Source organism: Pan troglodytes, chromosome 1 (genome assembly GCF_028858775.2).
Source record: "Pan troglodytes isolate AG18354 chromosome 1, NHGRI_mPanTro3-v2.0_pri, whole genome shotgun sequence".
Taxonomy (NCBI): Eukaryota; Metazoa; Chordata; class Mammalia; order Primates; family Hominidae; genus Pan; species Pan troglodytes.
Window position 1 is genome coordinate 69,073,836 of NC_072398.2, and position 14,860 is coordinate 69,088,695.

General features: G+C 36.8%; 1 protein-coding gene across 16 annotated transcripts in view; it reads right to left on the minus strand.

Annotated features, from left to right (window-relative positions):
- Positions 1-14,860, minus strand: part of CEP350 (centrosomal protein 350) — a 159,586-nt gene that overhangs the window by 65,311 nt on the left and 79,415 nt on the right. For all 16 annotated transcript variants that reach the window (XM_054656347.2, XM_054656344.2, XM_009439208.5 and 13 more), the window contains 6 exons: positions 12,131-12,294; positions 7,946-8,056; positions 7,392-7,532; positions 6,009-6,145; positions 5,044-5,166; positions 505-674 (listed from right to left, as the gene is read on the minus strand). In XM_054656347.2, the coding sequence (XP_054512322.1) occupies positions 505-674; positions 5,044-5,166; positions 6,009-6,145; positions 7,392-7,532; positions 7,946-8,056; positions 12,131-12,294 (846 nt within the window). The remainder of the gene's footprint in view (positions 1-504; positions 675-5,043; positions 5,167-6,008; positions 6,146-7,391; positions 7,533-7,945; positions 8,057-12,130; positions 12,295-14,860) is intronic.

Here is a 14,860-nt window from a genome sequence, read left to right on the forward strand (position 1 = left end):
AGTTTAGTAAATATTAATGAGATAAAGTTAGAAATCTCCTCAGCTAAATATCCAAATACATCACTTTTAATGTCTACATTCCAAAACACTAGAACACAGTTTCAGTCAAGTTGTTTGCCACTTTATTTACTTATTTTTTTTTGAGACAGGTTCTTGCTCTGTCGCCGAAGCTGCAGTGCTATGTCTCAATCATAGCTCACTGTAGACTTGATATCCTAGGCTAAAGTGATCCTCCCATCTTAGCCTCCCACGTACTAGGACCATAGGCTGTGCCACCAAGCCTGGCTAATTTTTAATTTTTTTGTAGCGACAGAGGTCTCCCTATGTTTCCCTGGCTGGTTTCAAACTCCTAGGCTCAAGCAATTCTCCCAGCTCAGCCTCCCAAAGTGCTGGAATTACTGGCATGAGCCACCACATCCAGCTTATTTGCCACTTTATAACAAGGATCACCTTTCCTCTGGTTTCTGAACAAATGATTACACATTTATTTGCAAAGAAAGTTACCTTTTTCATCAGGAAGAGATGGAACACTATCACTTCGTAGAGAATCATCTGCAGCAGTCTGAACCTGTTCATCAATGGAACTCTCTATCTTTTCACCATTAAGTTTCTTCTCATTTTCCTTACAAGATGGAACTGAAGGACTTTCTTGGCGGCTGCTACCACTGCTACTTCTTTTTATGGATACATGGAAACAACAACAACAAAATTAACAAAATAAGGATTATAGCTTCAAAGTAAACTTATTTGGCCAAATGACTGTACTTTATAGTCAAGATAAAAATGAAGAAAGATGTAATATAAAACAGAAAAAGCTAAGTAACATAAGTCTGAGAACATATGGGAAAAGATGAGAAAGATGAGTAGGAGAGAGGAAGGTTTCACTTTTAAATAATAATAATAGGCAGTGTTGTTAGGTTATCACTCCCTTTTTTCCTTTCATTTCAAAATCAAACTTCTGGGAAAGGGAGCTACTACTCACTGTTTCCACTTCTTTACTTTTCATTAACATCACGATTTATCACAATCTGCTTCCACCCCAACTGCTCTACTAAAACTGTTCTAAATAAGCTTAATCTATACTTTGAATTGCCAAATCCAATAGATAATTTATTGCTTTGCAATATTAGATGTTGACCATATCTCCTTCTTTAAAAGCTCTACTTGCTAAATAAAATGTAGTAAAATGTTAGAATAATCTGGATGAAAGATATTTGAGGACTTTCTATTATTCTTGCAACTTTTCTATAAGCTTGAAATCATGTCAAAATTAAATGTTAAATAAAAGAGCCCTCCCTTCTTATATCCTATGATTTTACTCTCACCTGCTTTTCCCATCTCTCTATAACAAGCTTTCCTTGTTTCTTTCATTTGCTTTAAATTTTTCTTTCTTTCCTTAAAATTGATGGTTTTGTTTTGGTCCTTTTTTTTTTTTTTTTTTTTTTTTTTGAGGAGTTTCATTCTGTCGCCCAGGCTAGAGTGCAGTGGCACAATTTGGTTCACTGCAACCTCCACTTCCTGGATTCAAGAGATTCTCCTGCCTCAGCCTCCCGAGTAGCTAGGATTACAGGCATGTGCCACAACACCTGGCTAATTTTTTTTTTTTTTTGTATTTTTAGTAGAGATGGGGCTTCGCTATGTTGGCCAGGCTGATCTTGAACTCCTAACCTCAGATGATCCACCTGCCTCGGTCTCCCAAAGTGCTGGGATTACAGATGTAAGCCACCATGCTGGCCCTCTTTCTCTTTTATATTACATATTCTCCTTGGGCAATCTTAACCATAACTTCAACTACTATCATTTAGAGTGAGCCTCAAATTTGTATCACTATCTTTGCCCTTCCCTTGATTTTAAGCTTCAAGTATTGAAATGCCATGTGAACTTCTGATTTTGGCTATTCCTCAGCCAACAAACGAAACGTATATTCCCCCAAGCTTTCTCCTCCTTACATTTCTTGGTTTATTCATTCATTACACAAGCCAGGTTAATATACTTAGGATCCTCAGCACATGCTTATTTCCTCTTCCAAAATGCCCTTGCTGCTGTGTCTGCCTAACGACCTATGGAATTCAAGAATCAGTTCAAGTGTTATTTCTAAGAAACTGCATGGATCCCACCCCAACTCTCAAGGAAGCTTTGGTCACTTCTGTCCCTGTGTTCATACTGGTTTTTTGTGTATATTTCTATGACAGTACTTATCAGAATATAATGCAATTGTTTGGTTTAATAAGTTTTTGAAAACATAAATCTTCTAATAAAGCAATAAGGTAAAAGATGTAATGCAGCACACAGTAGGGACTTTCAAGTCAGAAGGACATGGGGTTGAATCCCAATTCTACCAATTAGTAGTTATATGCTAATCATTCACTCAATAAACTTGTAGTAGATTGCCTACTGTGTGCTAGGTACTTTGCTAAGTTCTGGTGATACAGGTATGCATGGTCCCCCCTAAGATGGCTATAATAAAAAAAACAACAAGCATTGGTGAGGACTGTAGAAAAATTTTACGTGGTGGGAAAATAGTATAAAATGCTGCAGTTACTTTGGAAAATAGTTTTGCAATTCTTCAAAAATTTAAACATAGAGCTACCATACATGACCCAGCAATTCCATTCCTAAATATATACTCAAGAGAAATGAAAACATATCCACACAAAAGGTTATACGTGAACGTTCACAGCATTACTTATAATAGTTAAAAAGTGGAAACAACCCAAATGTCCACCAACTGATGAATGGATAAGTAAAATGTGGGATATCCAGGCAATAGAATATAATTTGGCCATATAAACAAAGTAGTGATACATGCTACAACATGCATGAAACTTGAAAACATCATGCTAAGTGAAAGAAGTCAGTTACAAAGGGCCACATACTGTAATGATGCCATTTATATAAAAAATCCAGAATAGGCAAATCCATAGAGAACGGAGATAGGAAACAGATTAGTGGTTGCCAGAGGAGGGTATAGGGAGTAACTGCTAATGGTTACTGAGTTTCTTTCTGGGGTGATGAAAACGAAGCCTTCAAAGAGCTTCTAGTCTAGAATGTAACTGACTAACAAAGAAACATGTACACATAGGGTGGTCAAGACTATCACAGCTATACTCACAGTGCTGTAGGAGAACACTTAGGTGAGAGCTAAAGCAGACAGGGGATAGCACTGATTCTTGAAAGGTAAGTAAAAGTAAACTAAATGAAATGAGATGTGGGATGGTCTAGAAAGAAGGTATATCATATGCAATGGCACAGAAGACAGAGAGCATGGTTCTTCTAGAGAACTGGAAATAGTTAGAATGAGTGGGGTATAGTAAGAGAGGAAATGCCAAGAGATGGGGCTAGAGATGGACCAAAGGCTCAATTATAAAGAAAGTTTTCATGCCAGGCTAAATAATTTAGACCTTAATTTGAATATTCTGAGGGATACTGAAGATTTCAAATAGGTGAATAACCAAATTGGCTAGAAATTTTACAAAAATCACTCTGGTTACCATGTGGCTAATGAATAGAGTGGAGAAAGATTAGAGGATGAGGACAAGTATTAGGAGTTCACCATAGTAATCCAGGTGATGGTTTACATGAAGTTTCAGTGAAGGTGTCAGTAAAGGTTAAATGAAAGTCAGATAGTTTCAGAGACATAATAGCTACTCAATAACTTTTGGTACTTTTCCCACATTTTCATGTCTTTTAGTTTCATGATTTAATTTTTTAAATTGGGGTTTTACTATACTTGACAATGTCAGTATGTTAACTGTAAAAATGCTGGAAAGTAGCCTCTAAAATCTTCTAATCCCAAGATGGAACCATAATTGAAAGCTATAGCCATTCATATCACACCAACTACCAATGACAGCTATTCAATTTTTTTTTTCTTTTGAGATGGAGTCTCACTCTGTCACCCAGGCTGGAGTGCAGTGGTGCGATCTTGGCTCACTGCAACCTCTGCCTCCCTAGTTCAAGAGATTCTCATGCCTCAGCCTCCTGAGTAGCTGGGATTACGGGCACACGCCACCACGCATGGCTAATTTTTGTTTTTTTAGTAGAGATGGGGCTTTGCCATGTTGGCCAGGCTGGTCTTGAACTCCTAACCTCAGGTGATCTTCCCACCTCGGCCTCCCAAAGTGCTGGAATCACAGGCGTGAGCCACTGTGCCCGGCCTATTCAATATTTTTTATAACAATAAAAATTTGTAACATCAAGAAATATGAATGTCAGCAAGGAAATGTGCAATAAACACAGCCTTTGAAGGCAGATAAATTAAGGTGCAATTCCTTGATGTATCATTATTTATGTGACCTTGAATGGGTTTCTTTTTTTTTTCCTATAATCAACAATTATTTTATTTTTGGAGTTATGTTTAATTATTCTTTTTTTTTAAATTTTATTATTATTATACTTTAAGTTTTAGGGTACATATGCACAATGTGCAGGTTTGTTACATATGTATACATGTGCCATGTTGGTGTGCTGCACCCATTAACTCGTCATTTAGCATTAGGTATATCTCCTAATGCTATCCCTCCCCCCTCCCCCCACCCCACAACCGTCCCCGGAGTGTGATGTTTCCCTTCCTGTGTCCATGTGTTCTCATTGTTCAATTCCCACCTATGAGTGAGAACATGCGGTGTTTGGTTTTTTGTCCTTGCGATAGTTTGCTGAGAATGATGGTTTCCAGTTTCATCCATGTCCCTACAAAGGACAGGAACTCATCATTTTTTATGGCTGCATAGTAACATCTCCATGAGCCTCAGTTTTCTAACCTATAAGGATAATACCATCTGCCTTGGAAGGCTGCTGTGAATATTAAATGCAGGAAGAACAATTTATACAATGCTTGTACAATGTAGGTTCTCAAGGAACAGTAGTTACATTATTACATGGACCAACTGTTTTGTAAATTGGCTAATTAGGGAAGCCAGCACTTTGAAGGGCACACACTGTTCTATTTAAATAAACAAGATTAAGAAATCAAAGACAGCAATGTTTAAGCCATTTATCACAGTCTACTAAACTGTACTGACAAAGAAATCAAATTGTCTTCACCTTCTATCATGATTCTTGTATCCTGAAGACTCAGAATAACTATCATATGAAGCAGAATACTTCTGATGCTTTGAGTCAAGGGTCCCTTCTTTACTCTGAGAGAGTGAAACAGATGGACTTTTCCTATAAATAAAATAAAAACTGATTAAACATTCAAAGTCTCTAATAACAGAAAGATTTTAAGTATTGCTTAATAGTAATATGAGATAAAATCTTGAACAAATAGATATTATAAAATAACTTACAACACATTAAAGAATATCTTCTGTTTTACTAAGGAAGTAAACACAAATCACTCCTAGTATCAATGAATGTAAACAGAGACTTAAAATCTATGAATTAGAGACAGTCAAAATATGATTAAGAAAACACACACACACACACACAAATATGGTAATGTCACCCAGTCCCGCCAAAAATAATCTCTAATGACTTCATTGCTCCTAGAATAAACTCCAAAATCCTAAGTCTGCAAGGTCCTATACCTTGATCTGATCCCTGCATCATCTCATACCATTTTCTTTGCTCTCTGCCTCCAGCCACAATGGTCTTTATTTCTTTTCTTAAATATGCCATGTTCCTTCTTCCTTCAGGGCCTTTGATCTAGCTATTCTTTACCTTCTTTACATTACTAATTCCTCATCCATTAGATTGCACCACAAGCTTTATTTCCTCAGGAAAGCCTTCTCTGACCTGCTGGCACCCCCAGGCTATTCAAATTCCTGTGTTACATTATCTCTGAGACATGTGTTCCCTTCTTTCATAACACTTAAATCAGTGTATAAGTATTCATTCACTTAACTGAATATTTGAGTAATGTTTATCTTCCCTACTAGACTATGCCCATAACTGTATTCTCAACCAAGAATAATGCCTATAACAACAAATACTCATTACATATTTGCTGAATGAATATTAACCTAACAGACAGTCATTATATATTTGCTGACTGAATGAATATTAACCTATCTGTTTCAGTTCTGGTCCTCAGCTGTTTCACAAAGTCTGGAAGGTGCTGCCGTTGGTGGTCATACAGTATTGCAAGGGGAGCTCCTGAAGCCACGACAGCATCTGAGATATGAGTTCTAGTCAACTCTGCCATCTAAACATGAACACACACAAGAAAGGCAAATGTATTAAAACGTAAGGTCAGAGAACTGAGAAGGAGCATAGTGTCTTGGAAAGAAAGATCACTGACTTGAGAACAAGCAAATTCTGCCACTAATAGATGAAATACTGTGGACAAGTCATTTAGCCTCTTTAAGTCTCAACAGCTTCATCTTATAAAAACAGAGTTAGACTACATGATTTCTACGGTTTCACCCAGCTATAACAATCTATGAATTAGACAGAAAACCTTAAAGCATTACATAAGCAGTAATAAGCCAAAAATTAAATCTTCCTTCAAGAATCAATTTAATTACTACTTCTTTTCTAACTCTTTGCTGACCAACAGGTCAAGTACATTTTCCCTATTCTTGACCACTACTGCAAGTGCTGCATGTACCATCCATTCAGTATTTGTTCAAGCACTACTTTGAGCTATTCCTTTTACTAATGACTTAAAGTGTTTTGAAATCTTTGTTGATGTTGTCTACATTTAAATTTTCTTGAGAAAGGAGACTCAGTTTTATACTAAAATGTACAACTCCAAATGTACCCAACATATAGTACATTCATGGATTTCCAATAACTAAGTCATTTTACAAATAGTACTAACTTTTGGTTTAAAAAAATTATAACTGCTAAAATAAAGTGAAACTGTATCAATTATGAATTGTGATATCCTATGTAGAGACAGCAATAAAACTACTTTTGGCTATACCCACGTTATAGAAAAGAAAAGACAGTAACTAATATCATTCTGGGTAAAAATGAAACATCTTCACCCAAAGCAGATCAGTGGTTCCCCAGGACTGAGATTAGGGACTGGTTGCAAAGAGACATAAGGAAATATGCTATTTCTGGATTGTGGTGATGGTTATAGGGAGATGTGTGTGTGTGTGTGTGTGTGTGTGTGTGTGAGAAAACTCACCAAATTGCATACTTAAAATAGGTACATTTTATTGTTTATAAATTATACATCAATAAAGTTGATATTTTTCTAAAAAGCTTACCAGAGGGCAGAAATTTAGAGCTCTTCATCTTTTTTCTGCCTCTATAACATTCACATGTACAACACACTCCAATCAATGGTGCCTCTTATTTCAATAGGGTATGGCCCCCACTAAAAGTCACTAATTCAAAGTATGCATTTACTAAGATATTAGAAACCCATTACTGAAGATCAAAGTTACTCAGATTGACTAAAAAGAAGTAAAAAGAGAAGTGTTCTCAGTGGCACCTACCTCACAGATTTGACGTGCTGCATCTGTGGTGAGGCGAGCAGTTTCTGACTGCTGAGCTGCTATTTTACACGTTGCTTCCTGCAGGACTTCAGTTACTTCCCGTTGTGACTGAACCACCTGCTGTAATGATTCTGCATGGACCTTTAAATAAAAGGGGTTTTAAAAAGAAGTTATGTTTTAATCTCCCCTCCTCCTGAATTAATTTTAATTTATAAATTTATTTCATGTCTTATTCGTAGTAAAAAACACTTTACTATAATCTGGATTTCATGGTTGAAGTCTTAACTCCACTGTTCACAAGTTACTGTATCTGTGGATAAATAAATACAACGTACCTCAGTTGCCACTTCCCTAAACTGGAAATGAGTCTTGACAATTTATTTCACAAGGTTGTAACAAAAATCGAATTACATGGCATTATCCCATAAAAAGTACTAAAACTTTATTATTTATATATACACTTTTTTCTCCTATATAATTAAAAGAACGCTAAAGTAATTTCTAAGATACAAATTTAGGTTTAAAAAACAAGAACCTGCTGCAAAATAAGTTACCTGAGCGGCTTTGTTTTGGGTTTCTTCTAATTGTCTCTGACTCTCCAGAGCCTCTTGTTCAGCCTTCAGTTTCAAGAGGGCCAAGTCTCTTTCATGGCGTTGCTGTTGTGCCTTCAAAATAATGGTCAAATGTTAATTCTCAGATACTAAACTATTTTAACACAGTGACTATAACACACACAATGCTATCTTACTAATACAAATCATTTGAAGCAACTAATTAGAACCAAAAGGAAAGATAGTAAAAATAATAGTGAACAGCCACTTACCATTTACCAAAATATTTAATATTTTGATATTATTTGATATCCCATATGCCAAATAATGTAGTAATATAAAAAATTTCCAGGGCATACAGGACTAAGAATTAATACCAAAAAGCCGTTTAGAAAGCAAAGGCTATAGCACCCAACTTTTTGGAAGGGATAAAAAAATGTCCTATGTGTAAAAATAAAAATAATGCCTCACAACTCACAATTTTATGATTCTTTCATTTTGACTTTGAAGCAGTAGTTTCATTAAAAAATGATGTCCCCATATAAGGTTTCCTTGTCACCAGGACCCTTTCTTACCACTATCCCACACAATGTTATCTATAAATATATATATATATATTTTTTTTTTTTTTCATCTCCTTTGAAATACTGCTAAATAATAGAGGTTTTCAAAAGGTGGTAAGGGCTGGGCACAATGGCTCATGTCTGCAATCCCAGCACTTTGGGAGGCCAAGATGGGAGGATCACTTGAGGCCAGGAGTTCAAGATCAGCCTGGTCAACAGAGTGAGACCCCCCCACCTCTATTTTTTTTTTAATTAGAACAAAACAAAAGAAAACAAAAAATGGTGGTAAGGCTGTATGTAAGGCTGTGGTAATGCTCTGCCCAAATCTGGAAACCCAGAATTATAATGTATTTCTAAAGTGGCAGAAAACCTCAGTGCTGACTCAGATTTCAAGGTCAGGATGGCCCTCCACTACAATGGAGTCATTTCCTCAGTAAAATGACTATCAACAAAGTTGGCATTAGTCCCTCCCCACCCTCTACCAGGCAACATCTGGAAATGTCCAGAGTTTCTGCTGTCACAATGACTGGACAACACTACTGTTATTTAGTCGGGCGGTGGCGGGGGGAGGGCAGGAATGATGGGATCTCTGCAAAGTATGGGAACAGTCCCACACCAAGAACTGTCTGACGGGTCTTTTGGGAAGAACAAATGGAAAAGGAAACTGAAAAAAAAAATTTTACCATCAAAAACCATAAAACATTTGGGAATAAATTTTAAAATGTATAAGACCTCTACAATGAAATACTAATGAGAGAAATATTCAAAGATTTAAATAAATAGAAAAATATATCATGTTCATGAATTAGAAAAGGCAACACTGTTAAGATGTGAATTCTCCCCAGACTGACTAACCTACAGATTCAATACCATTCTAATGAAAATCCTACCAGGCTTTTTGTTGTTGTTGTTGTTGAAACTAACAAACTGATTCTAAAAGTTACACGGAAATGCAAAAAACCTAGAATAGCCAAAATCATCTTTGAAAAAAAGAAACAAAGTTGGAGGAATTATGTCTTGATTTCAAAACTCACTAAAAAGCCATAGTAATAAAGACAATATGGTACTGACATTACAGATAGATGAATAGATTAATGGAAAATGAGTCTAGAAATAGATCTACACATAATTGATTACTTAATCATTGATAAAGGCACCAAGGTAATTTAAGTCTTTTTAATAAAATGGTGCTGGAACAATTGAATATCCATACTGGAGAAAAATAAACTTTGACTCTCTTCCTCACATCAAATCCAAAAATTAACTTGAGAAGGATTACACACTTAAATATGAAAGATAAAATTATAAAGCTTTTGGAAAAAAACGTAAGAGAATGTTAAGATATCTTAGTATCTTAGGGTAGGATTTCTTTCTTTCCGTTCCCTCCTATCCCTCTCCTCCCTCCCCTCCCTCCCCTCCCTCCCCTCCCTCTCTCCCTCCCTCCCTTCCTTCCTTCCTTTCTTCCTTTTTTTTTTGAGACAGGGTTTCACTCTGGAGTCCAATGGCACAATCTTGGCTTACTGCAACCTCTGCCTCCCAGACTCAAGCGATTCTCCTGCCTTAGCCAACCGCCACCACCCCCCCCCACCCCCTCACCACGCCCAACCCGCCGCAAGTAGCTGGGACTACAGGCATACGCCACGGTGGATGGCTAATTTTTGTATTCATAGTAGAGACGGGATTTCGCCATGTTGCCCCAGCTGGTCTTGGAACTCCTAAGCTTAAGTGAGCTGTCTGCCTTGGCCTCCCAGAAAGTCCTGGGATAACAGGTGTGAGCCACCACAGTCGGCCCAAAGATTTCTTAGAAAATTAAAGGTTCTACCACAAAAGAAAGAAATTAAAACTGGATTTCATCAAAATTTAAAACTTCTATTCCTCAAAAGACACAGTTTAAAAAGTGAAAAGATAAGCCAAGACCTGGAATACAATATTTCCAATACATCTGAAAAGGACTTGTTTCCAGAATATATGAAGAACTCCTATAAAATCAATAATTAAAAAGACAATCCCATAATGAAGGGGGTAAAAGATTTGAACAGATATTCACAAAAGAATGCTCAATAAATACACAAAAAGACAAACAGTCTCATCAGTAATAAGAGAAACGTAAATTACAACCACAATGAGATACTACTTCATACTCAATAGAATGACTGAAATAAAAGACTGATAATACCAAATGATAGCAGGGATACAGACAACTGGCATTCTCCTATATATTACAAGAGTGTAAAATGTTACAACTATTCTGGAAAACTGTATGGCAGTTTCTTATAAAGTTTCATATACTTGACCCAAGCAATTCCACTCCTAGGTACTTATACAAGAAAAATGAAAACATATGTAGTATGCATAGAGTTGTTTAAAAATGTTCATAGCAGGAATATTCACAATAGCCAAAAACGGGAAATAATCTAAATGTACATCAATAGGAAAACTGATAAACAAATTGTGATATTAATGGAATATTACTCACCAAAAAACAAAACAAAACAAAAAACTACTGATAAAACAACATGGATAAATCTTAAATTGGTATTGAATAAAATAAGCTAAACACAGAGTTCAAAGTACACTTCCTTTTATACAAAGTTCTAGAATAGGCAAAAATAAACTATGGTGCCAGAAATCAGAACAGTAATTGCCTTTGGGAAGGGGGAGTAATTGAAAATGGGCATAAGTCAACTTTCTGGGGTAACAATGTAGGGGTTCTATATCTTGATTAGGGTGGTTCTTACATAGGTATATACACTGGTCAAAACTCACCAAAACTGGGCCAGGCGCGGTGGCTCACGCCTGTAATCCCAGCACTTTGGGAGGCCGAGGCAGGTGGTTCATGAGGTCAGGAGATTGAGACCATCCTGGCTAACATGGTGAAACCCTGTCTCTAGTAAAAATACAAAAAATTAGCCGGGCACTGTGGCGGGCACCTGTAGTCCCAGCTACTTGGGAGGCTGAGCCAGGAGAATGGCGTGAACCTGGGAAGCGGAGCTTGCAGTGAGCCGAGATCGTGCCACTGCACTCCAGCCTGGGCAACGGTGAGACTCTATCTCAAAAAAATAAACAAATAAACTCATCAAAATTGTACACTTAAAATCTGTGTATTTTATACTATGTGAATAATAACTCAGGGTTTTTTTTGTTGCTGTTGTTGTTTAAAGCATCTCCACTAAGGGAAGAGCGCTTAGACCATCTCTGGATTTTTGTTTGCTAAGGAAAAATCCACATTATCCTGGCTTTATCAAACACCCGGATCTCAGAAACTTCTCTTTTTGGTACAAATAGAACTTAGAAAAAAAAAAACCCTCAGTATTCTCTCACCTATCAATGAAAGGAGAAAATATTAAGAATGTTTGACTAGATGATTTTTATACTGTCAACTAAACAAAGCAGAAAACATGGAAAACAAAGTATTCGAGAGAGAATGATTTTATTATTGTTCTGCTGCCAAACACTGTATCTTTTTAGTGTCCCGACAGATTTTTCCCAGGACTATTTATTTATAGGTGCTCTATGGCAGACTATTTTTTTCTATTTGACACAGTAGTTTAAGTCATCATTAAGACTATTTTAAATAGCAAAGAAAAAAGAAAAACCACAGAAAGCTAAAAAACTCCAAAAATACCTTTATTATCTGAGCTAGAGACACACTCTCCTGCTGAGCAAGTGAAATGCCTCTAACTCTTTCTACATCTGACAGTTGGCGCACCGACTCCTCAATGGCGTTCAGATAACTGAGTTCTGCTGCCATACGATGATGGAGGCCAGCAGGAGAAAAGCGCTTAGAACCTGGAAGGCATGACAATGGTCAAATGGAAAAGTTAACATGAAATTACACCTCAGATTTCTAAAATCTGTCATTTTAAGATCCAAAATCAACTTTGCTTTCCTTTGTAGAAAAAACTGGGACTCAGTACAGGAATACCTTGGAGATACTGCAGGTTCAGTTCCAGACCAAAGGAATAAAGTAAATAACAGAATAAAGCAAGTCACACAAATTTTTTGGTTTACCAGTGCATATAAGAGTTATATTTGCACTATACTGTAGTCTAGTAAGTGTGCAATAGCATTATGTCTAAAAAAAGTACATACTTTAATTTAAAAATACTGTATTGCTAAAAAATGCTAATGATCATCTTAGCCTTCAGCAAGTCCTAATCTTTTTGCTGGTGGAAGGTCGTACCTCAATGTTGATAGCTACTGACTGATCATGGTGGTTGCTAAAGGTTGGAGTGACTGTGGCAACTTCTTAAAATAAGACAATAATGAAGTTTACTGCATCGATTGACTCTTGCTTTCACAAAAGATTTCTCTGGAGCATGTAATGCTGTTTGGTAGCATTTGACCCACTTTCTGTAGAACCTCTTTCAAAACTGGAGATAATCCTCTCAAACCCTGCCACTGCTTTATCAATTAAAGTTTATGTAATATTTACATAATTACTGTCATTTCACTAGGAGTAGATTCCATCTCAAGAAACCACTTTCTTTGCTCATGCATAAGAAGCAACTACTCATTCATTCAACTTTTGTCATGAGACTGCAGCAATTCAGTAACATCTTCAGGATCCAATTATAATTCTAGTTCTCTTGCTATTTCCACCGTATCTGCAGTTATTTCCTCCACTGAAGTTCTGAACCCCTCAAAGTCATCCACGAGGGCTGGAATCAACTTCTTCCAAGCTCCTGTTAATGCTCATAGTTTGATCTCCTTCCACGAATCACAACTGTTCTTAATGGCATCTAGAACAGTGAATCCTTTCCAGAAGGTGATCAATTTACTTTGCCCAAATCAGCAGAGGAATCACTATCTATGGCAGCTATAGCCTTACACAATGCATTTCTTAAATAATAAGACTTAAAAGTTGAAATTACTACTTGATCCATGGGTACAGAATAGACTTTGTGTTAGGGGACATAAAAACATTAATCTCCTTTTTTATGACCATCAAAGCTCTTGGATGACCAGGTGCATTGTCAATAAGCAGGAATAAATATTTTTTCAAATTCTGAAAAAAACACTTTGAAAAAAATCTTTTATTTTTCTGGGCAGTAGGTCTCAACAGTGGGCTTAGAATACTCAGTAAACCTGCGGGCTGTAAACAGATGTGCTGTCATTCAGGCTTTCTTGTTCCATTAATACAGCACAGGCAGAGTAGATTTAGCTTAATTCTTTAGGACTCTGGGATTTTCAGAATGGTAAATGAGCATTAGCTTCAACTTTAAGTCATCAGCTGTATTAACCCCTAAATAGACAGTCAGCTCATCCTTTGAAGCTTTGAAGCCAGGCACTAACTTCTCTCTAGCTATCAAAGTCCTAGATGACATTTTCTTCCAACATAAGGTTATTTTATCTACGTTGAAAATCTGTTTAGTGTAGCCACTTTCATCAACTATCTTCTGGATAACTTGCTGCAACTTCTACATTAGCACTTGTTGCTTCACCTTGCACTTTTATTTTATAGAGATGGCTTCTTTCTTTAACCTCTGCTAGCTTCCAACTTTTCTTTTGCAGTTTCCTCACCTCTCTAGGGCTTCACAAAATTGAAGAGTATTAGGGTCTTGCTCTAGATTAAGCTTTGGCTTAAAGATGCCACTGGCTTGATCTTCTATCTTGGTCCCTAAAACTTTCTCCATATCAGCAATAAGGCTATTTTGTCTTCTTATCTGTCATTCATGTGATACTTTTCATTTCCTTCAAAAACTTTTCCTTTGCATTCACAACTTGGCTAACTGGCACAAGAGGCCTAGCTTTTGGCATATCTTGGCTTTTGACATCCCTTCATCACTAAGCTTAATCATCTGTAGCTTCTGATTTAAAGTGAGAGATGTGACTCTTCCTCTCACGTGAATACTTAGAGACCATTGTAGGGTTAGTAATTGGCCTAATTTTAATATTATTGTGTCTCAGGGATAAGGAGGCCAGAGGGAGGGTTGAAGAGGGGAACGGGGTGAGTTGGTGGAGCAGTCAGAACACACACAACATTGATCCACTAAGTCTGCCCTCTTAAACGGACATGGTTGGTGGCACCCAAAACAATTAGTAATACAACAGGAACATCAAAGATCGCTAATCACAGATCACCATAACAGATATAGTAATAATGGAAAGCCTGAAATATTGAGAGATTTATCAAAATTGTGGACACAGGGACATGAAGTGAGCACATGCTGCTGGAAAAATGGCACTGATGAATTTGTTCAATGCCATGAGCCTTTAATTTGTTAAAAAAAAAAAAAAAAGACAAAAAAACCCCGCAGTATCTGTGAAATGCAATAAAGCCAAGCACAATAAAACAAGGTATGCCTATACAATGTACTTTACTTCTATGTGTGTGCACACGTACATGTGTGTA